Here is a 25,099-nt window from a genome sequence, read left to right on the forward strand (position 1 = left end):
AAAAAACTCAGACACATGCAAATCGTGCCAAGAAGCCAAGGTTGTATCGGCTGAAATAGACCAACAGTGGATACAATTAATGAAGCGAAGAACAGAGCATCCTATTCTGAAAGGTCAAGATAAGCCACAGAAGGCAGATGGTTGGAAAAATTAAATCAAATACACGAATTGCATGAAGACAACGACGATTTCACAGTGTCTGAATCACGTGACCAGCCAAGCAAGAAGGAATGAAACTTTCACACCTATGTGTGGCCTCGTGCCATGCACAAATATCTTAACTTTTCCAGACCTAGAAGCAGTCTCGAGGCCACCCGCAAAGAAATAATTGACACATGACCACTGAGGTGATGATCGATTGTAGCAATAATTGAAGGAAGGCTGGGGGTGCACACAAGCTCCCTGCACCTGGCCGGCTATTCTGCACGCTGCTAAGCTAGTGAAAAAGTATGAGTGGGGTTGTTGCTAACCCAATCATAGTGGACCAAGTAATCCAGGGTCATATAGTTAGTAGAACCAATGAGACATCGCACTTTTAGTGACATCTACAGTAGCCATTTTGAAGGAAGGGCTTAGATGCCGCACCTGACACTGTTTATCCAATCCCCTCACTCCGTTACCATATACAGATATAGTACCTATATTAAAGTTACCTTCCTAGAACCATAGAATTGCAAACATTTTAAGCGTTACACGTCAGTGATGGTGAGTTTTTAGTATTAAAGATGTGGGTTTTATTAAGTTTGTTGGAGTTGTTGAAGTGAGACGGATGAACGAGCGATTGCTGATATTCATGAACTCCCCGTTTTTTGTACTTGTCATTAAACAGACTCCCTTTGCCAAACCATTGAGTTGTCATTATTGATTTGATGCTAGAGTATTAATCTGCATCCCCAGCCATCTCACGGGGGCTGCTACTCATCTTAAAGTGCTATTGGGCAACCCCCAGCTTTATGGGCCAGTTGGGGTCCTAGGGCACAGAGGACATTTTTGAATAAATATCGAATCGAACTTAATTGAAATGAAAAAAGCAATCAAAATTATGCAGAGGCAATACCTCCAAAGCACGCAGCAATGAGGAAATAACAAAACTGAGGTAATGGTCACTGCATGTGCGTCATATATCAGTGTCAACATCGTAGCAAGGAAAGCTACGGAGCCCATTGAAGGCCCCGACTATGCCGCACAACGCTAGAACCTATAAAAACTAATTCTGCTGCAAGCAGACTTGGATATTTTAAAGATGAGGAATACGTGGGAGGACACAATCCATTCAAATGATACAATTTAACTATAAAAGGGACACTGCAAAGTTTAAGACATTCAACAAGGTCACATATTTTTAACTTGCTCGATTCCAAATAAAGAGAAGCTTAGGAAAACACAACATAGCAAGAAGAATGAAGCATCTTTGGGCCAAATGATCTGAGTGCATTTCGGGTGAAATAAAAATGAGCCATCATATGGATTCCAACAACTTAAAGCAATTTTTATAATTCCCTCATCAGCCTTAGGATTAACATTTAAAACTTGTGAAAGAGTAGGAAAGCTAAGAAAACAAACTTACCTCTTTACAAAATGTTTTAGGAACTAATATTTTCAAGATTCGCCCAATTCTTGCAAAGAACACTCTGTCGACCATTGCTTTTTCCTTCTTCGCATCTTTCTGTTTAACAAAACAAGGAGGGACAAATTTAAGTATATTGTTCCAAAATTATATTGAAACATATGCTGAAAATCACTCATTCTTGGTAGACATTTTGTTTTGCAAACTGCTTCTTGTGATCTTAATATATGTCTTTGCAGTAAAAGGCAATGGTTAAGAGCTATACGTTAACAGCTGACGTGAATAAATTAATAAATAAAACAGAGCTCAGCCCTCACTTTCAAGTAAGGGACTGTTTACAATTGATAGAACGGAAGTGTGAAGCTAATTCTTTAAACATAAATGTTTCAAAAAATGGAATTGAAACATCAGCACATTTGTGGATTCCTCATCATGAGATCCCCATTGTGTGATTTCCATCAGTAAAAGTAATATATGCTCAAACAACTCAAACCCTACTTGACAAGCCAATCAAGCAGCACAAACCCAATCTTGTTTTTTTGCAACATTACGGCATCAGCATTAGATCTCTCGCACCAAGAACAAGGTTCTTTGGCTGCATTATTAACTGAACCAAAATACTTAGGACAGATGTAAAGTATAACAAAGGACATCCTGCTTTACAGCCCCCAGTCATGGTCAACTTTAAAAACCATCCCACACATGCGTTGCAATCCTACCAGGAAAATATTGGTTGAGTGGTCAGGTTCTTGCTTTAAACGTAACTGCTGAAATGTATTGCTGGTGTCTTGCAGTTTTGGTCTTTCCAAAAAGCATGGAGTAATGGCGCAACCAACTGGTAATACAATATACAAAATAAAAAACGTCCTCCAGCAACATCAGTATCCGGACTAGGAAAAATTGTGCCATCCTTCAGCAGAGATATGCCCCTCAGACACCAAACCTGATAGAACCGGGGCCACAACAAAAAACAATCTTACCTCAACAATTTAAGGGTGGTAATTTCTTTGGAGTGAAGAGAGCACCATGGATCCGGGTCACTAATACAATTACAACAGAACACGCCAAATACTAGGTGAAGGAGTGTGAATAGCTTGGCAATCTAGCATATATAGACAGACAGACAGACAGACACACCCGCCCCCCCCCCACACCCCTCTTGCTGGCAGAAAAAGAATTCACATTTTGTGAACATACAATTGTTTGTGGATAATGATCAGGATATTTAATGATGAAGTGCAAAGACTTTCAACACAGACATGCACACACGAGACAGTGTGCAATCGAACACTATCAACAAAGCACAATAGCCAGGGTTAACACCTGTTAGGGCAAACGGTTCCTAAATAAATGAACAGCAGATCATATCTGGGCTGAGGGTGGCCAAAACTGTTTTTTAGGCTGTAATTATATTATGAAGTGCTGGGGTTTCTTAGTTCATAAAATCCAGGGCTTGCCAGCCTACAAATGTCTTTTGGTCAATGCCTATTTGAGAAACTACACGAAATAAATAATAAAAGCAAAATTGATCACACATGGGCGATATTCCTGAACCAAATCCTATATTGCCTTCCCCAAGCCCCTGGTGATCTCCATGAATGGTTGCTATAAAGGAAACCTATTTACATTTACCTTTGCCCCTTCTTGTTTGCCCAGAGATCTAAATGAGCCTACACTCCAACGACCTGAAAGTGCTGTTCAGCAAGAACTGATGCCAAGGTCAACGGCACTCATGTGATCAGCTTAACAAGCCCAAACTAGAATAGTCTCCTCATAAGAGAGCAAAGGCCGTCAAGCGGGTTGATGTCCTACGTCCCACAGCAGGAAACAGCTGACTGGAAGTTGTCAAATGATGCAGTAACAAGCAATAAACACTAGTGAGAGACTATAAAGTTGTTAAAAAGTGAGTCTGTTGTATTCAGCTTGATGTGTGTGCAGGCCAAATGATGGTTCTGAAATATCCTTAGGTTTCCAGTTCTGTCCATTGGCCAGTGTCCAATAAAGGCAAGGTGTCTAGAGGACGGGTCAGATTATAGCACACAGTTTACTTTAGATGTAGGATGCTGTTTTTTCCTTGACTTGTAAGATAATGAATAAAGATGCTTCTGTCATCTGAAACCGATGCATGAGCCTGGTTTCTCCGACATGTCCCAAGCTTGCATTATAGGTTCTACTCTGTAGAGAACTCATGGTGGCAATAGTAAAGACAATACAAGTGATCACAGTTCAAAGGCTTTTATTAAACTGTAAATGCAGGGTGGAAAAACACCTAACCTAAATCTTAGATGGGCACAAGCTTCGACCATCAAATGAAAAATATGGCAGTTCTTGTGACATCTCGTCAGAGTAAAAAGCTATACTAAAATGAAACCATTGCCAAAGTCTTACAACTAATTGCAGAAAGAGTTTGGGTTAGGGTTTTCAATAAAGAAAAGAAGTGTTCACAAATAATATGTCAGGATGCGATTGCCAGGGGTCTCCCTTCCCCACATTTTGAGCACAGGACAAGGTAGATCTCCTGCACACCGTGCACTCGAGCTTTCCCAGCACAAGTCAACAGTTCCTTTCCAGCCATCAGGTTCTTCGATGGTTAAGTCCCTTTTAACAAAAGCCTCTTGCCTTCGAGGGCCTGATGCTATCACACAAATACAAAGTTCTGTTCCACGAATACTTTGGGTGATGGCTTCACCCCTGGGTCACCCTCTTTCAGGCACAAACCCCTCTCAAGTCGTATTCAACAAACCAAATAAACAGTTCCTTTCTCAATGAACTTTGGGCTGATGACGTTCCACCCCTGCATCTCCCTCTTTTGGATTCGGACCCCTTTCAAACGTCAGCCTCCCTCCTTCAGGGTTCACTACGGCTTTTCTTCCCTTTACGACTCAATGGGCCTCATTACAACCCAGGCGGTCCGGAAATAACGGTGGCGGTAAACCCGCCGCCACCGTTGTTTCCGGACCGCCCGAGTCCGACCCCTGCAGGCGGCGATGTTCCAGCCAGGTCTGACCTGGCGGGTTTAACACCTCCCACATGCAGGCGGACGAGGAAACACCGGCAGCATTAAGAGATGCTGCCGGTGTTTCCATGATCCCCATTTCCATCGAGTCCCATAGGACCCAATGGGAATGGGGATTTACACCATTCCGCCTCCGTGATTCCCAGAAAACCGGGGTTGTAATGCCCCGGTAATTCCGGGAATCACGGAGACGGAATAGTAATACGAGTCTGGCGTTAACCGAGGCGGTTTTACCGCCTCGGTTAAAGCCGGACTCGTAGTGAGGCCCAATGTCTTTTTAAACAATTCTTCAGGCTTTCTCAAAGTTAAGTTTGGGGTGAGGACTTTCCGCCCCTGGATCTCCCTCTTTCAAATTCAGACCCTTTTCAGACATTAGCCTCCCTCCTTCGGGTTCACTATGGCTTTTCTTACTTTCACAAGTCTTAATGTCTTTTCAATCAATTCTCTGTGGACATCCCTCGGCTGGGTTCACTCCTATCAATGCAATGCTCATGGGACTTCAGACTGTCCCTTCTTGTTAGCATCCCTGTGCCGGGTTCACACTTGCCAACTTTTCTATCACACTGTTCATTTGCTAACTTCACCATGCGGGATTCATCTCCCTTTTCTTCACCATCATCTGTCGATCAAAGACTTGACAGTGCAGAGGATTTAACAAGACCCCTGTATGACCACTTTGACCTTTCTTCACCTCTTCCCAAGGCCGTCTGGTTACAGTAGTCTCTACCATCGGGTGCTCGCCCCGAGGTGACTGCGTGAGCACCCACGCGGCACCGGACGCCTCCATTGCTGTGGTTTCCCCCCCACCCCTTTCATCAATGGTTACTTTAAATCCTTCAAAGTTTAAATTAATTAGCCGTTTGCTACCTTTCGTTCAACACAGTTCAGCTTCTTATCGGCTCTCCCCTCAATTCACCGGCTGTGATGAACCACTTGGCTTTTTTCTCATTGGAGTCAAGGCTGGTACTCTCCCCGGCCTGATAAATCAGCAAAGGAGGGTCTTGTGTACCGCCGACACCTGCTGCAACACACGCTGGCCAATGGTACCGCCCACACCTGCGGCACCACATGCTGGACAATGTTTGCAGTCTTAAATCTCTGTCTGCAGGGGTTTCACAGGCCTTGATCGGAAAGGGCAAGGTCGCTACTCTCCTTGTCACCCTCTCGGTATGCGCCGTCTTTCACCTCCTCTTGAACTGCCATACTGAGTTAGCTCTTACGTCGTGGGGTCTGCCTTGCGCCACCTGTGCTCTCGTGCTCCACCTTTTTTCCCTTTGGGGAAGGGAAAGGGCCATCAGGAGTGTGTGATTTTGGTCAACTGCCTGACTTTGCCCGATCCTTAGGTTGGGACATGTCAGGTGAACAGCTCTGGAATTGGTCTGTTGTCTTTTGTGTTGTACAAAAGCGTTTGTGTGAGAAGAGGGAGGAGGTTCGAGTGTCAGAGTATTTTATGGGATATAGAGGGGAAGAGGTGTTGTATGGGATTATAACCCTCATACTAGAGGGATGTGTGGTGATCTCAGAAGGATGATTTTTGTAGGATTTGTGGAATGAATTAGAGGGTTTGTGGGAACTGTAGTTAGTCACATTTGACTGGGAATTCGTAAAGTGCTAAGAGGGACGGGCTTGGTAGGGATTATGAAGCAAATGGAGATAGCCGGGATTGTGAACTGAACAGAGGTGATTGTGAGAAAGGTAATGTTTTGTCATTGTAGATTGGGTGTTCAGAAAAGAATTAGAGGGACGTGAAGTAGAATGATTGGGAATATCCAGGTAGAAGACAGGATAGCCGGGATTCTGTGAGTTGTGGTTTTTGATGAGTTTACCAGGTGTGAGGGGTCGTTGGTTTCAGATGAGGAAGATTGTTTAGGTGGAAGGGAGTTTGAGTTGATGCAACCTATAAATGCTTAAAGACGATAATCTTCCTTGTCCCTTTCTCCAGTACAATACTGTGCATCACTTATGGAATTCCCCTGAGCATAACCAGGGCTCCCATACCCAGGTGATCCTCCCTCGCTAGTCCACCCCCAGGGTTGGTATCCGAGAGCACAAGCTCTTCCCTGGCCACCTGAATAAGAATACCCTCAGGTTTCTCACAACTCTCAGGTCATGGTTGGTGTGAATGAATAAAGGGCCATGGCATCACACTATAATCCATTAGAGACCACCATTTGCAGTGTCACGATGGCTTAAATGGTGTAAATGCCCATTTAAATGACTCATCCTCCTTTTCAGGTTACTCCAAGACATTTGCAGGGATACACTAGGACCGCAGGACAAGACGTATTGAGTTGTGCACACTCAATGGGTTATCTGGCAACTCTGGAATTCTAGGTTTCTTTAGCCCAGATATTATCACTGTCCTATCGTGGATAACCTTCCCAGTCTTTTGGACCCGATATTCACTCTCCTACCAGAAATGATTTCTTCCTTCTTTGCCAGGGCAGTTGTCTGTCTGCATTAGTTTCAACCACCACACTAAGGGTTGCCTTCGTAAGCAAATATTTTTAACCTCAACATGCTGAGATCTAATCATTTGAAAGATTGCAGCAGCTTGTCCTACAATTTTCCTGATCACAGCCAGTGTTTGAAACAGTCCTCGGCATGGAATGCGGTTCTCCTTTAGTTCCTGGATTTCTCTAGCATCAGACATAAAGCCCTCAGCAATCGTGTGGCGCTCTCTCCCTCTCTGGTTCCTTGTTCACTTTTCCACCTTCCAGAATTACATTCCCCGACTCAGCTTGCCTTCCATTAGGATGCTTTATAGGGATTCTGATTATCCTGATAAAATTAAACATTTGGATTGGTTTTTGTGTAGTCTCATTCACTGTGTGGCTCGGAGTAGGCTCTGCTCAGATTTCCCAGTGTATATTTTAGGTGCCTCCGTTTCCCCTATTGAGGTACTTAGGTGCCAGCCCGCATCCCACCTATCCTGATTGCCCACCTAAATTCCACACATGTTTTTCACTAATGGTTTAACGGCCCTATCTGCAATTTTGTTGCCAGGCAGAAAGGGGTTGAAGATCACCCGCTCTGCTACGGGGAAATGAAAGGAATTTTAAAATAGGAACACTCTTCAGACGAGCGCTTAAATATGGACAGCGCCGCCAGTAAATACCCACTTGACGGCCCCTGTGGGCCAAAGAAAGCAAAAAAGACAGAACCATGGGAATTTCACATGCAAAAGGATCCACATTCTTAACCCTGCACCAGTCGCAGAACTTCCTCCAACTGCAACGGTACAGGGACTTTGTTGCAGGCCTTCTGGCCGAAAGCAACTCCTCCATCACGTCTTCAGGAAGGTCCCAATCCTTATACCTCAACCTTTCAAGAAAACAAGCGTGAAGGTTGAGGGACCTGACCTCTGGAGGGAGAACCTGACCCCCCCCCCCTCCCGTGAGAGCAGATCGTCTCGTTAGGGAAGACGACGTGGAGGGCAGATGGACAAGTCGAGAAGGTCCGGGTACCACATCCTCCGGGCCCACGCCAGAGCAATGAGGATCATCAGGGAACCGAACCTCCGTAACCTCCGCAGTAGTTACGGGATGACGGGGACTAGAGGAAACGCATACATCAGCGGGAATGACCACTCCACCACGAACGCATCTCCTATGGCTCCATTTGGAGGAAATTCCCACGAGCAGAACCTCTCGCACTTCCGGTTGACACTGGAGGCAAAGAGATCCACTTGAGGGGTCTCCCAAAGGGCAAAGATCTCCAGGAGAATCTGCTGAGCCAACTCTCGTTTTTGTCTCCTGCCAGATGAACTGCTGAGATCGAAACTTCCTGCTGGATTGCCCAGAACCAGAGCTGCATCGCCTCCCTGCACAGAGGAAGTGACCCTGCCCCCCCCCTTTTTGTGGAGCAAGTGCATGGCCACCGTGTTGTCCGTAAGGATCAGGACATTCTTTCCTCGCACAGTCGGCAGAAAAGCCTTCAGGGCTAGCCTGGCAGCCCTCAGCTCCAACAGATTGATATGGAGTCTGGACTCCGACAGAGACCAACGACCGCTGACTGTCAATTCGTTGGCATGAGCTCCCCATCCCTTGAGGGATGCGTCCGTCATGATCGTCACCTCCGGGTTGCCCAGCCAAAATGGAGCCCCCCTCATCAGATTGCCTTCGTCGGCCCACCACAGAAGGTCCTGGGCGACCGAAGACGGCACCTGAACAGGGTCCGACATCCTGCCGGAGGACTGAGACACTGGAGCTTGAGTGCCCATTGCAAAGATCTCATCCGCAACCAGGCCTGTGGCACCAGAAGAATGCAGGATGCCATGGGGCCGAGCAGTCTCAATAACTCAAACGCTGGGAGAGTCTGGGCAAGTTGAAACTTGTGCACCATCTGCAGAATGTGATGAGCCCTCACCTGGGGAGGAAAACACTGCCCCAGGGACGTGTCGAGCACCGCTCCGATGTACTGGAGCCTCTGAGTGGGTGTCAAATGGGACTTCAAGTTGAGGGAGAAGCCCAGCTTGTGGAGGGAGTGGCAGGTGACTGACAGATGATCCAGGATTTGCTCGGGAGAGCGCGCCCTGATCAACCAATCGTCCAGGTAGGGGTAGACGTGAATCCCCCTTTCCTGAGGTGCACTGCCACCACTACCATGAGGTTGGTGAAGACCCTCGGGGCGGAGGTCAATCCGAACAGCAGGTCCCGAACCTGGAAGTGCGAGTTGCCAACCGCAAACCTCAGGTACTTCTTGTGCTTCGGATGGATCGGCACATCAAAATAAGCGTCCTTGAGGTCGAGAGACACCAACCAGTCCTGAAGTTGAAAGGCCTGGAGGACTTGAGAAAGAGTAACAATCTTGACCTTGTCCTTCCTGAGGAGTTTGTTCAAACCGCGCAAGTCCATGATGGGTCTCAATCCCCAGTCTTTCTTCGAAATCAAAAAATAAAGGGAATACCATCCCTTGTTCCTCTCTGCTACAGGCACCAGTTCTATGGCGCCTTTCTCCAGCCACTCTGCAAGATGCTGCGCCAGCCTTCCCCCAACCGGCGAACCATGGGACATGGCCTCATGACTGAGCTGAAGCGGCTGCGGCGTTGCCTGAGGGCAAAGAGGCAACAGCCCGAGCGTCCTTGGCACCTCGAGTACCTTGTTTTCCACCTCTGGCACTCCTACGGTGGCCCCTTTGACTGGCAGCTCCTCTCGCTTTACCAAAGATGAGTAATAATGAAAGGAACCTCCCCTCCATTGCTGTGCCCTAGGACGAAAAGGCAGAGGTTGTCGAACTGCAGCGCCCAACGACTTTGCTGCAGCTTTTGAGGTCTGCAACCTCTAAAGGCTCTCGTCAGCCTTGCTGCCAAAAAGATGTTCCCCGTCAAAGGGCATGTTGAGGAGCTGGGCCTGTACATCAGGAGCAAACCCCGACTTCTGCAACCACGCAAACCTGCGTATCACGGTGCTCACCGCCATGGACCGGCTGACGCAATCTGCCATGTCCAAACCCGACTGAACGGCCTCACACATGGCATCCTTGCCATCCTGAACCATGGCAAGGAAACCATCCCGTCCTTCCCCTTCGGGAATATGTTCAGCAGCCAAGGAAACAGTTCCACAGAGTGTGCGTGAAACGAGACAAGGCACAAATGGAGTTGGCCGCCTGAAGCACCATACCCCCTGCAGAAAACACTTTATTCGCCTAGCCGTCAAAACGCTTGTCGTCCCCATCAGGTGGGATGGTAAGGTACAACGCCTGCTTTGCCGGGGCTGTAGCCGCCTGCACCACCAAACTCTCCGGAGTAGGGTGCTTGAACAAGTAGCAGGGGTCACTACTGGCTGGGCGGTATTTTCGTGGCAAAGACTTGCTCACTGCCGGGAGACTCTCCGGAGCAGTCCAAGCCGCCGCGGGTCAGTTGGTGGACCAATGTCGAGGATATCCATAAGGTCATCCTGAACAAACTCCCCTGGGGGAGCAGACCATCCTAAGTACTCGGTGACCCATGACATAAGGCGCTGGTATGAAGAATCGGCATGAGTGCCAGGCTCAGGCCTACAAAACTCCACCTACGGAGAGGTGTCCAGCCCACTAGCATCATGCAGGGACTGCCTCAGGTCCTCAAACTGGCTATGGCCCGAGAGAATCTCGTCAGGCACCGTGTCAGGCACCATGCCATCATCAGAGCCCTCATCCACCTCTGAAATGAATTCCAGATGGCGGTAAGAAGGCACAGAACTGGAACCAAAGCCATGCTTGACCTTGGCCAGAGCCTTTCTAGGTGGTTCCCCCGAGCCACGGGGTACCGCCCCCCCCCCGTCGACACAGCCCTGAAAGGCGTCAAGTGAATCGTCGCCGAAAGAATCGGCGTCGACAACAGCCGCGGCACCGACAGCATCGACACAGGCCTCGAAGGCGGAGTCCCGAGCGTGTCCCTCGACATCCTGGGCGCCGAAGTTGTCGACGACGTCCTCGGAGGCGGAGCCTCGAGAAAGTCCGTCGACGACCTCAGCGCCACAGGCGTTGACATCTTCCTTGAAGACTTCACAGGTTCACGCGGTCTCGAGCGCATCGAGGACCGGGACCTGGATCGGGCATGCCAAGAACGATTTCCCTTGTCCGAGCGGGACCTTTCCCGCAAATTGTGACGACCACCCGAGCCCGAAGGCGTGCGAGCGGCGTCTCTCGGCTGATCACGACTGATCCCACTCGGAGGCGCGGACGGACCAGTGCCCTGCGATTCGATAATCGCCAACATTTGCTTCCCAAAGGAAGCCCATTCCTCTGATGTTGCATGCTTGGTGGGGTAAGCGACCCGCCAACGGGTGAGTCCTCGGATGAGGACGTGGAAGGCGACCGATCACGGTGCTTCCGGGAGTGCAGAAGAGTGGCGAGACCGACTCCGGGACCGAGACCCACTGGACTTCCGACGACGATGCGGAGAGTCGCCCCTCGAGTCGTCCGTCGAAAGCCCCGCAGACCTCGACTTCTGGGGCTTGGGCACCTTACCTAGCGATAACTTCTTCTTCTTGAGCTCCCGCAAGGCTTTCGACGTGAGCGACTGGCAGTCGACAGTCATCCGTGTCATGGACCTCCCCGAGGCACCAGAGGCAGGCGTTGTGCAAGTCCGTGACCGACATCTTGGACCCACAGTCCCCGCACTTCTTAAAGCCCGGACGCGGTGTGGAAGACGAGGTAGACATCTTCACGAAGAAATATTTCACAAACAGGTTCGAAGAACCGAGAAAGCAACAGAAACTCCAAAGAGTCGAGGCGCGCCGAGATTCCCGAAGCGAAAACGTTCGCGGAAAAAACAGAACTGAGGCTACGGGCGTCGTGCGTCCTACTTATAACATCCAGTGACGTCGGCCATCGGAGGAGGTCCTCGAGAGTGGCGTATCGACGTCATCGACGCAGGACGCAGACGCCGAAGATTTTCCGAAGCAGCACAGCTGTGGTGATTACTGTCATAGATCTGGAATACGTCGGAGGACCCAATCCCCTCGAAATAAAGGTACCGATGGCCTTTTCCTTTTGGACTTTTGTTTGAGTGGGAGGGGTGGCAACGCAGGATTGCTACATGCGAGGAAGAATTGTGAATAATGGAACTTGGGAGGAAGAGGATCATGGGGGATCCCAAAAGCCACCAAGAGAACCGGTACAGAGGAAACTGTGGGAATGGTCCAAATACACTTCGGAAAATCCCAGGAAAAGAACTCTACAGTTCACCGAGGTCCCCTGAAGAGAGATCCGAGGAGGGAGTGAGCCCATCAGCAGAGACCACAGGAGCTTTAAACAGATAAATATTTTCCCAAGGGATCTTCATCAGGGCCTGCCCTGGGAAAGGTGTCTGACGGGAGGTAGCAGGGAGGGAAAGGGGATAAAGGCTAGATTGGAATCGCTCACGCGTCTGGGGGGGCCCGCACAGGAACTTGCTGGGCGGATGCAGGGGCTCAATTCCAGAGATGGAAGTCCCAGGGGTTGCGGGGGAGGCTAGAGGCTGGTTGACCCTGCCCAGTATGGGGGGTAGGTGGGGAGAGGTGAGGAATAGGGGAGAAATGGGGGGGGGGGGGGGGGGGGGGGTTGGGTCCTACCTATAGTCCCTTCCATGCAATCCTACAGGGGAAGACGCACAATGACCATGGCTAGGAGTAAAATGCTCAAGATTGTATCCCTAAAATTAGGGGGAAAAACTTGCTGGTGAAAAGGAAGACATTTGAAAGCTTCCTGGGAAGGGAGGGCCCCAGTATAGTAGCCCTCCAAGAAACACACATCTGACACCAAGATAGGAACAATGTAAAGATAAGGGTCTACCGTCAAATTTACCAAGTTAAAGCGACGGAGAAGAGGGGAGGAATCCTGATTGCTTTACAAGGTAACTTGGGTTTTCAAATCACTGCCATGGAGAAAGACTGAAGGTCAATATTTAGCAATAGGATTTCAAGGGGTGGGGGGGGGGGGAACGGCATACACGCTGGCATCCTCCAAGGCAAACTCTAAACAAGCTGGAGATCTTCACGAAGGGCCACATAATACTGGTTGGTGATTTCAACATGGCCTGGGACCCCGATAAGGACAGGAGTGCAAGGGTATTCCATAATCAGGGCAAACCTGGGAATGAGTTAAACGACAAAATGTCACTGGTGGATGCGTGGAGGGAAAAGCGTGGGACCACAAGAGGATACACATTCTACTCCCATGTGCATAGAACCTTCTATCGGATCGACTACGCCTGGGTGTCAAGGATTCTGCTGGGAATGGTGTCTGACAGAGGTTGGGGCAATCTCTCTAGCAGACCACGCTCCCATAAAATTAACTTTGGCCTTGGGAGTTGGCGCACCCGGGCTGTGAAAATGGCAGTACCTGGCCTATATCCTCAAAGACGAGATCCGAAGAGGGGAGGTCAGGGGCGAAATAAGGAGTACTTCCGAAACAATAAATCGTTAGGGACAAGCCAGCAAATTATCTGGGATGGATTCAACGCCACCCTGAGGGGATCGCTGACAGCATTGAAAGCTCGGAGGTATAGAGAAATAAGGCAGTTGGAAATTGATCTGGAGAGGAAGCTAAAGCGAATAATGGCTCGTATGGCAGAAGGTGCCGGGGTGGGGGGAGGGGGGGCGGTTAGAGAAACTATCTGCTAATTAACGGCCAGCTTGAGGTTGTACAAACCAAAGCAGCCGAGCGCTCACAAGCAGATCGCCTTCTGGTTCGGATGTTGAGGAAGAAAGAAGAGTCTTGAACCATACTAAAAATAAGGACAGAGGGGGCGAGGAGAGTTCTGTGAATCCAGATATTATGAAGGCATTTATAGGCTATTACTCATCCTTATACAAAATGGATGCCCCGTCAGAACAGGTCCAAAGTTAATACCTAGAGACATGCCCATTAAAAAGGATGACAAGTGGGGAAAGGGAGGAGCTAGAGGGTGACTTAACATCAGACAAAGTTAGGGCAGCCATATAAAGCTTGCCGAAGGGAAAAGCGTCGGGCCCCGACGGAATCTCGAAAGACTTCTGCATAAGTTATGGGGAGGTATTAATTGCACACGTGATACCGCTCTAATTTGTTTGGGAGCAAGGGATAACTGGGGAAAGATAGTACTCTTTGTGGGTCACATAGACCGATTACACTTAGCAATATTGACGCAAAGATCTACACAAAGAACCTGGACAATCATTTAGAGAGGCTCCTCCCAAGCATTATTGAACCGGACCAGTCCGGATTTATTAGAGGCAGGCAGACCTGCGACATCACCTGGAGGCTTAGCCATCTTATTGAAAAGGTCAACAAGACAAGGACTCCAGCCCTTATTTTAGCTCTAGACGCTGAAAAAAAGCATTCGATAGAAGTCGAGTGGCAATTTCTCTTTCACACTGTGGAGAGGATGGGACTTGGGGAAAAATGACTAGCCATGATAAAAGCAAATTACTGCAGGTCCAGTTTGCGGTTGGCAATCAATACCTAGCTTTTCGAGAAGGTCCCGTTCTCGAAAGGTACGAAACAGAGGTTCCTTCTTTCCCCGCTCCTTTACACCATTCTACTAAAGCCCCTCCTGGCCACTATAGCAATAAAAGGGATCCCCTTTGCTGGTTCTGAACATAAAGTTGCTGCATTTGCAGATCTACTGCTAATGCTCACAGACCCAGAATAGACTTTCAGGACAGTAGACAGGGTTTTAGGACAATTTGGGGAGATGGCAGGCATGAAAATAATCTACCATAAATCAGAGGCGCTGAACTTAACGGTCCCGCGAGATGAGATCAAGGCGCTGCAGGAGGCCCTCCCACACAGATAGACCGATATGGGCACAAAATATCTATTTTCTTAGATCATTATTCCCAGATAAGTCTTATGGAGCTAATTACCCGCTCCTGTTGGAGTCAATCCGGAAGTTGCCCAATGATTGGGGACCCCGAGCAATTTCATGGCTGGGGAGTGTCAATATCTTGAAAATGGCAATCCTTCCGAAACTATTTTATTATTTTATGGAGCTCCTAATACGGGAACCTAATACCTTATTTCGCATTGCAAAAGCATATAGGGACATTTATAGGGAACCACAAAAAACCTTATAGTCTCGAGACAAGTGAAGTGCAATGGAGGCTTGGGGGAACCAGATGTCAGTGCATGTTATCTTGCTGCACAGTTCAAAGTGATATGCGATTGGTTTAGGGACGACTGGGGTAAGGTATGGAGACCCATGGACAGGACAGTGGCAGGAGCACCAGTGGAAGAGGTCCTATGGCGACAGTCTGATGATAGACCAAAGAACATGGGATGCAGTGGCATTGTGGCTCTGGTAGGAGAAGCAAGGGATGAGGCTGTGAAACGGGCAGGGTTGAGTACCTTTCCCCACTCCCCGCTCTAATCCATATTCAGAAATCCTCAAATTACACTGGTTATGAGGGGTGGAGTCTTTGCATGTGCCAGGAGGGTGGCTGCAGGAAACTGTGGGACATGTTTAGCGGACAGGAAGTGAAATCCTTTAATCAGTGTAATCAGGACTTCCAGTTAGGAGAGGGATTCAGATATCTTCAATTGAGACACGGGCTGCTTCACCCCACGGTTAAGAGGGCTGCTACCAGGGATCTTACCCCCTTTGAAAAATATGTCACAACGAACTCTGGGGTTACACATATTGTGGGGCTATTTATGATATCATTAAAAAAGGGGAGCTACCAGGAAGGAAAAATTACATCAAGAAGTGGGAGAAGGTTGGGCATCAGAGAGGTGGAGCACTGGGCCGCTCTTTGGGCACAAATCCCCAAGATGGTAAGGGCAATCCAAATACAAGTAATGTAGACGAAGCCGATAGCCCAATGGCACCACACCGCAGAGAAGTTGCACACATTTTACATGAATGTTTCCGGAGGGGTGTTGGAGGTATTGTGGTGGGGTGGGGACTTGGGAACATATTTGGTGGGAATTCCCGTCCAGCCAGACGTTATGAGTGGGTCTTCAAGCCACATTGGCTTAAATCTTTGGGGTGCAATGGACAGGGTCTCAAGGAATGGCCATCCTGGGAGTGGGAGAGATTTCGGAAGAGCTGCCACCAAGAACTCAAAGAAGAGCGTTTTTAATATTGATGATAGCAGGAGCATTGGTGATAGCCCAGAAATAGAAAAGAAAGGAAACCCCTACTGAGCATGAATGGGTGAGGAAAAGTGTGGTCCTTTGTAGCACTAGAGTGGGCAATGTGCTCCCTCCTGGGGGAGCACCAACACTTTCTCACAGATTGGGATGTCATTTTGAAGTTCCTCCAACGGGATGCTAGGGAAACGTGGTGTCTGAGGAGAATGAAACCTTTGGAGGTAGTCTGACTGCAAAATCCAAGAGGGTCGGACGGGGGCTAGGACTGCCGAGGCTGTGTACAAGAAAAGATGCAGAGACATGGGTCTCAGTCAGACACAGCGAAAGGGGCAAGTGGTCAAAGGGCAGAGGGGAGTCAAAAGACGGGAGCGGGAAGGAGACAAGGTTTGGTATGGGGAGAGTGCTTTGGTTGGGACAGGAGTGGGAGGGGACAGGGGTAGGGAAAGGGGTGTTCACAATGTTTTGTTCTATGGAAAATGTCAATAAAAACGTGCTTTCAAAATAATAAGGAATTGTGACAAATCAAGGGAATTCCTCCTCTCTACCCAAGGGGTAGTCACCCCGTTTGGCAGTAGGGAGGCAAGAACCCCAAGCTTTACACCCCTGGGTGACAGGGCAAGTGGGATCCCTCTGGGGGTGACCCCTCCCCCATCCGAGGACAGACAATTCCTAAATATTATCCTCCCTTGTCTCAGGAATCAGATTTGTTGATTACATGGGAACTAACTTGTATAATGACGATTTACCACTACCCACACCAATGGCTGGTATGGTTTCTGAACCTTTTCAGGCACTGTCCTCAATGCTGAACCAAGAATGGGATATAATCCGACCACTATGTTTCAGAGAAGATAAAGATCCAATCTGCAGCGGATCAAGAGAAGATGCACTCGCTGAGTGGCAGAGGAAAAGAGGTCTCCTCCTGGAAGGTGTGGCAAAGAGGTGCAGCGCACACCTGGCGTGCCGGATCTAACCACAGCCAAGCCCGCAGAATGATCTGCAATCTTGCCATGCCTGGACCTGAGAAGCCCGTCCCACGAATCTCCCACAGCAGAAAACTCTGGAACAGCAGAGGAGCGATGCAATTCAGAACAAGCACCTAAACCCCACAGGAAGACAGTGGGAGAGGAGCGCCAGTCCCATGAGATGAGGAATGCCTAGAGGAAGCTAAAAGGAAGAAGCCATGTTGGCCTATGTGACTGCCTGCCCGGAAGAGCACCGAACAGGGACAGAAGGTCCGCGGTCGCTCCAGGGAGCTGGCCAGAAAGACCAACAGACCCAAACGCGGAGTGTGAGCAACCAGCCCCAAGGCTGGGTAAGAAGAACCAGACCCTGAGGTCGGGGTTAGAGAAACATACACCCCTCCACCCCCACAAGGTGAGAGCAACCTGAACCCCAAAGCAATGGAGGGGTAAAGACCAGGATGCAGCCGAGTGGAGAAAACACCATGAAATTCCATGATGAGAAGCCCAAGTAGAGTACCTCATGTAGACTTACCAACCAGGGGGTTTCAAGGGCCAAAGACAAACTGAGACACAAAGTGCCTGGCAACCCAGTTGGAGAGAAACTAATCAAAGACTGATACGCATAGACATGGGATCCGGTGGTGAACTGGAACAGAGGATGCCCACAAAAACAAAAACATTTGGGGGGGCTGGGGTTGAGAGGCGGGCGGGAAGGAAGGCAACAGGGGAAATATTGATAAGGAAGAAAGATAATGGGGAAGTGGGGAGAGACAGGTAAGAGGGAGGGGAGGGAAGCAAGGCCAAGGCGGCGGGGGGGACTGGGGTCCAGGAAAACTGTGCAATGGGGTAGTAACACCCTTTCTGATAAAGAGACATCAAGGTGGGGTGTGAAACCAACCACCATTACCATTCTATTGTTTGGGTAAATGCCCTTATTGTGCGCTGGTTAAAGTTAAGTTCTTTTTAGCTTAAAGTGGTAGGGATAGGTATCAGGCTATAGTAGGTTACTGGACTGCAGACATTGATTTTGTAGAACATCCCGACGAGCACTCCGACTTGGGGCCAAGGCACATAGGCACACATTAGGTTTTAATGTTCAAATAAACTACTAAACCCAAAAAGCCACCTTGTCCGTCTCCCGATTCCAACTTACTACAGAATATAAAATTATACAATATCTTCACAAAGTGACTGACTTGTAACAGAATAGAAGCCAAGTAAAGTATTTCATCATTTTCACAGATATTCAGATTATGCAGCAAATATATACAAGTCTAAGGTCCAAATCAACTGTATCAAGGAAAAACGGAACTGACAAACACACCTTAAGTACAGTCTAAAATGCTATCTTTGCAGCATTGCGCGAGGACTGTTAATTTGTACCTATAAAGGAGAGAAAGGCATCCAAAACTCTTGACATTTCTGTGTCTGGTCATGTGATCTATAAATTATCGTTTCATAGGAAGCCATCATAGGTAACTAGTCAGACATGTTTTATGTTTGAGCATCTCTTCCGCATTACAATTAACAGACATTAAAGCAGCGAACACCCAACTGGTAATTTGTTTACTCATTTTCTATATTGGAGAAATCATGTAAAATTGTGACCAAATGAATCTTAGGAAATGTTATCCATGTCAGTCTATGCAATACTTCCAATATAGAATTTCAGAAAGAACACAAATATGGGCATGTCCATAGGATGTAGACTGCAAAAAGGATGGGTGTCCCCTAAACTGTGGACCTGGGGGACAATGTGATTCAAACCAAGCAAAGGGGTCACACGGATCAATATACCAATTATTCAATTAATTATTGACTCAGGTAGGTATGGGAAGGAGAAAAGGCACAGTCAGGTAAATAATGATATCATATTTTAATATGTATCAAAAAGGATCACAATAGAATTATAAAATGTTTTCATATCACAATATCATAAAATGTATATAAACATCAAGGAAGATCTAAAAGCAACCTATCAAACACTTCTAAGTATAATTCATTTCATCTATAAGAATAAAGCAGTGTACTACAATCAACGTAGGAGGTGCCATCTATAAAGTGCTATGTGCCAAGGATGTAGACAGACACACACACACACGTTGCAAGCTACTAGCTAACCATAAAAAAAAGTCACTTGTCAACTGTATTCTATGCATACACACAGCACACAATTTCTTACTCGCCAAGAGTCGAATATCACTCAGTGACCAATGGTTATTGTTCATTTTGGAGCCGGACATTATTTACCCCAATCGTACATCTGATGCTTGGATCTGCTTAGATTCACATGCTGTGCATAGGCCGGCATCTATGGTAGGTGCAGAGTATTGTATTCTTGTTTTCAATGTTCTGAAAAGGGACCTTAACAGGGTGTGCTTGTAATACTTTCCCTGTGTGACATGTATTGCACCCATGAACCTTCACGCGTCTAGTTGCCTCGGATTGTTTTGTTTCTGACAAGAGGGAGCATGAAGTGATGTGCGAGTACAGAAGATAAGTTGTAAGACATCTATGTACCTTCAACTCCAAGAAGGGGGGGGCTGACGCTTGTCAATCTTAGCAGATACAAGCATCAGAAATATGATTACGGTAAGTAATGTATGCCTTCTGAGGCTTGTGGATATGGTTAGAATCACATGCTGTGCAGACTAGTGAGCAGTACCAGGAGATGGGGGTGGGGTGTTCGAAGGTACAGCGGCAAAGAGTTGTCTTGGCACCGCCTGACCCACCTGTGAATCACTCTTAGAATGTGTATCTAAGCAGTAATGCTGTGTAACGCTGTGAAAAGAACTCCAGGTAGCTGCTTTGCAAATGTCATCTAAAAGAACAATGAAATCTAAAGTAGCTCCTGCGCCTTGTATAGAATATGCTCCGGGCGTAAATGGCAAGGTTTTCTTAGAAAGCGAATATAATTGGATGCATTTAACAAACCATTTTGAAATCGCCGCCTTGGAGACAGGATCCCCTTCCTTTCCAGTGGCTATTTAGGCGATCCAGTACAGTTCCTCGGACATCTAATGTATGGAGGATTCGCTCTAAAGAATCTATATTGTTGTGGATGAAAACCAGTAGTTCTATAGACTTATTGGCATGGAACTTCGAGATCAATTTAGGAGAGATGTGTGCGTAAACCTACTTTGTCTTTGTGAATGGTTACACATGGATCTTGAACTGAGAGCGCCTATGGTTCGCTCGGCCTCCTCATAGATGTAATGGCTATGAGAAAAGCAGTGTTATCAGTGAGACACTTCTGAATTGGCTCCAAAGGCAGGCCCATAAGCTTAGTAAGGACTATATTCAAATCCCATCCAGGAGTGGGATTCGAAATTGGAGGATGTCATCCTTTGACACCATCAATGAAGGCTTTAATGACTGGGACTTTCCACCAAAAGCATTTCATCCGAGTGGTGGTGCAAGCAGAAAGAGCAGCAAGATGCTCTCTTAGTGAATTAAAGGACTGGCCCTGAATCCAAAAGGTAAAGCAGGTATAGAACAATGAGAGTGTGTGCAGTCAATAAAATGGATGCTACATGATCTACTCCAAATATCACAGCATTTGCATTTATTGAAATAGTGTCTAGTATTACGCTTGCCTCCTTAAGAATGTACATACATCTTTGAGGTAAGTTTAAATGCCCAAACTCTAGTCAGGAGCCAAGCTGCTAAGTTCAGAGTTTGAGGATATGGATGCAGTGTTGATCCCTTAACTTGGGACACCATGTTGAACGGGCATGGATGTTTCACTGGAAGATAAAGAGACCTTCTCATTAAGTGCGAGAACCATGTCTGTCGAGCCCACAGAGCTATTGGGACAAGCTTAACTTGTTCCTGGTGCATTTTGTGGACTTACCTGTTGAGGAGAGGAGTCGGGACGGTCGAGGGGAGGGGGATGAGCATTTCCTTGACCAATTCATGCAAAGGGTATTCCCCTTGGATCCTGTTTGGGGATACCTGGAGACGAAGTCTGGGGACTGCGCATTTTACAGTGTTGCAAAGAGGTGGATATGTGGATGACCCCATTCTGTGAAGATGACCTGTAAAATGTTGGCGTGCAACTGACGCTCGTGTTCTATGGGAAGTTGCAAGTTTCTGCTAGAAGATTGTGTTCCCCTGGAACATGTGACAGGGGAACATGTCTTAGCACGCAGTTCCATATGTTCTGGGCTAGTTTGTACAGACCTGGAGTGTGTCCCCGTCCTGTTTGATTATATACAACATGGCTGTAGTGCGGTCAGTTAGGATTAGAAACTTTTTCTCTTGCAACTGGTCTCCAAAGCTTTAAGAGCTTTGAACGATGCTAAAAGCTCTAACTACTAGTGTCTCAGTCCACACGTCATGCACTGCATGATGGAGCTAACATGCTCCCCAACCTGAGAGGGAAGGAATGGCCTCTATTGCTGGTGTGGTGAATGATGAAAGGAGTGCAAATTACTAAAATGAAAACAATAAATGTTTGAGGAAAGCCAAGCCGAGAACAAACTGGTTGAGTGCATTTTTTAGAAACCTGCCCACTCCCCAGCCACATAATAAACCATATGAAAGTATTAAAGGAGGTGCTCATCAGAAATCCCTTAAGTCCTCAGTGCAAAAGACTGGCGAAGATCTTACCTCAAGCATGGCTGCAGTCTCTGCAGGAAAACACTGAGCACACCCTATTACTGCGCCAAGAAAATGATGCTCGAGCCAAACGTTCTTGGTGATTAAAGTAGTGTTGAATTTTACTAGTGGCCCTTTTGCGGTAACACATGTTTCGGCGTACTGCCTTTCTCAAACCAGGGCTATTTCCTGTGGTGTCATTCTCAAATGTTGCGATGGTGACAGAAGCGTTGGATATTACTGGGGTCAATCCCAACTAGTACTGCAATGATTCAACTTCTCGCGTCTCTCGCGTCTGGGGAAGACGCTGCAGTCTGTTGACGCCTGTGGAAATGTGACAGAAACTTCCATCCAAGGCATTCAGGAATGAAATAGTATAGAAGACCATCATATACTGAAGGGTGTGTCCCAATATTTGGAAGAGAATGAAAACACACCCATTAGTCGTCAGGATTTCCCCAACACATCGGACGTACAGGAAATGCCTTGCATCACAACTGCATCAGTGCCAGAAAAGTTAAAAGAATAGAGAGTGCAATATATATTGAAGATGACATAGTATGTCACAGGAGTAACTTAGTTTCCTGACACTATTGCAAAAACGAAGGCAGATACAAGATATGTTCAAACCAAGTCACTGGAAAAACCGGAAGACCAACAAAGTGAGTAACGTAAATGCTCTCAACCCCACAAAACCATGTGACAGAAACCAAAAAACTGGGCACAAGTTGATGCAACCGGAGGGACCCACAAAGGGACCAGTCACTGATTTGAGCAAAGTTAATTTGGAAAACATTTTGACTGTAAACAATTAAGTGAATCTAAACAGGAGAAACGTCATGCAACTATTGCACTGTGTACCAGCACTAAGAACCATCTCTTCGGATGATAATAAGATTATAGAATATGCGAAAGTCTAGGCTTGACTGGGTAATTCTGCATATGAAATAGTAACTGGCAAAATAAATGCTACTGTACGCCAGGGCGACAATTCTGCCATTCGGCTTTGAACTATGAATACAACTTGCCGACAGAAAATCATTACACGTCTAATCAGAAAGAGTCCACAATCATACGCAGAAATTCCCCAATGATACCATTAAGAGAGGAAAGAACTTCCTACAAGAACCTCTGACTGTTACTTTCAATAACAAAATGGTCCAAAATAAGCAGGCGGCCCAAAGTCGATCTGTAACACTGAAAATGAAGCAGACAATTCGAACTGGCTATCCAGGGTCTTAGCAGCCAAGACGAATCACTACCTAGAAGAAGGGAGTATTTTCTGACCTGTAACTCCATTTCTCCAGCGTTGGTATCTTTCATGGATTCACATGCTGTGAATATTCCCAGTCGTCAGGCTGGGAACCTCAGTCACTTTAACCTAGCGTTTTCCTATGGAAAACTTCGACACTTTAGTGTCCTATCAACATCCTTTTTGGGTGCTTTCGTCCCCACCAATAGGGCGTAGGCTATAAATAGCCCAGCCCTCACTGCTTCCCTTCAGATTTTAACCTCCAAAGTAGAGGAAACCCGAACCAGGTTTGCCTGCAGGGGCGGCCGGAGAGCGCATGTGAATCCATGAAAGATACCAATGCTGCAGAAATGGCGTTACAGGTAAGAAACTAATCCCTTCTCCAGCATTGGATCTTTCAGGGATTCACATGTTGTGAATAGATTACATAGCAGTACCAACCATGCATGGCGGAGTGTAAAGGCAAACAAATACAGAAAAAGAATCACATACATGAGACAAACAAACCCATCCAGTGATCAAGGTCAAAATAAACACCCTGAAGCTGCGGGGCTTACCTTATTGAAATAGTCGTTGCAGGACCGCCCGTCCCACCTGCATATCATCACCATGCTGCTACCCCAGACAGTAATGTCGAGTAAAGGTATGCTGCACCACCCAGGAGGCCGCTGGGAAATGTCTACCAGCGGAATCCCCGACCATAATGCCGCCGATGCCGTAGACCTTGTCGATTGTGCCTTTGGAGTCCTTCCCAAAGGCTTCCCAGCTTTAGTGTAGCAGAACGAGATAGCAGAGGACACCCAACGAGACAGTCCTTGTTTGGCGATTGCCCGTCCCTTCATGGACGGCCCATAAGCCACAAATAGCTGTTTAGATTTTCTGAAATCATGAGTATGATTCAAATAAAACTTCAGTGCCCTCTTTACGTCCAGCGAATGCAGAGCCCGTTCTGGAAGTCCTTGGAAGGCAACAGAAAGGATTTCTCGAAGTTTATGGCGAAGCATAGCCGTTGCAACAGCTGCATGGTAGCAGCTAGACTTTCCTGTGTCTCCCCTGGCAATGAACCCGGCACCAGCCAGTCGTCTATGTACGGGTATACAGGACGACCCTCCCGTCGTAGCCACGCTGCCACTGGCGCCAAACATTTTGTAAACGTCCTTGCGGGCGACTTTAAACCAAACGGGAGTACCCGAAACTGGTAATGATCTTCTCCTACGATAAACCACAGAACCTTGCGGTGCCGTCGACGCATGGGAATGTGAAAGTATGCGTCCTGTAAATCCAAAAGACGCCAGAAACTTGTGCGGCTGTACCGACCGGATAACTTCCTGAAGAGTGAGCATCTCGAATTTCAGGTGCTGCAGAGTCTTGTTCAATACCCGAAGATCAAGGATAGGTCACCACTTGCCGTTGGGTTTCTTCACTACAAAGTAGCGGGAGTAAACTCCTTGGCCGCTCTATGCCACTGGAACCAGTTCTATAGCCCCTTTCTGTAGCACAAGAACTACCTCCTGCTGCAGGATGTGAAGGTGTGGTTGCAAGGCATACACCGGAGGAATGGAAACCGGGGAACACTTGAACTCCAGCGAGTTGCCCAGACGCACCGTGTCCAACACCCAATAATCCGACGTAATCTTGCACCACTCGTCCACATGCATCGCCACCCTGCCTCCCAGAAGATGGCCCTGAAGGCAGTCATTGTTGGGGTTTAGCCTGCCTTCCCTTAGAGGTGGAGGTCTGCGTGCCCCTTTTCCATTGGGCCTGAAAGTCCTGACTCTTCTGCCCCGATCTCCGATACCCCTGGGTGGAATAACCCGACTGACCATAACCCCAGTCTCTGGTGGATGCAAACCAGGGCATTACCCGAAGCCCCCCTGAATGGGCGAAAGGAGCGAAAAGAGCACCCACTCTGTAAAGCCCCCAATGATTTAGCAGGCTCAGTGTCTTCCTTCATCCCTTTAAGGGCCTCCTCAATTGTTTCGCCAAACAAATGCTCCCCCTCACAGGGCATGTTGAGAACCTTAGAATGCACCTCTGGCCAAAGGTCTGTGCACTTCAGCCAGGCTTGGTGATGCAGCACTACCCCATTGTTAATCTGCTTAAAGTCGGACTCCGCTAGGTCAACAGCATTATTAATACTGTGATTGGAAGCTTCCTCCCCTTCA

At 47.6% G+C, this 25,099-nt stretch overlaps 1 protein-coding gene across 2 annotated transcripts in view; it reads right to left on the reverse strand.

Annotated features, from left to right (window-relative positions):
* ABCD3 (ATP binding cassette subfamily D member 3) overlaps positions 1-25,099 on the reverse strand; it is a 949,084-nt gene that overhangs the window by 802,975 nt on the left and 121,010 nt on the right. For both annotated transcript variants that reach the window (XM_069641211.1, XM_069641209.1), the window contains one exon: positions 1,568-1,666. In XM_069641211.1, coding sequence (XP_069497312.1) covers positions 1,568-1,666 — 99 coding nt within the window. The remainder of the gene's footprint in view (positions 1-1,567; positions 1,667-25,099) is intronic.

The sequence above is a fragment of the Ambystoma mexicanum genome, chromosome 1q (assembly GCF_040938575.1).
Source record: "Ambystoma mexicanum isolate Mex_15411 chromosome 1q, UKY_AmexF1_1, whole genome shotgun sequence".
In the NCBI taxonomy this organism is placed as follows: domain Eukaryota; kingdom Metazoa; phylum Chordata; class Amphibia; order Caudata; family Ambystomatidae; genus Ambystoma; species Ambystoma mexicanum.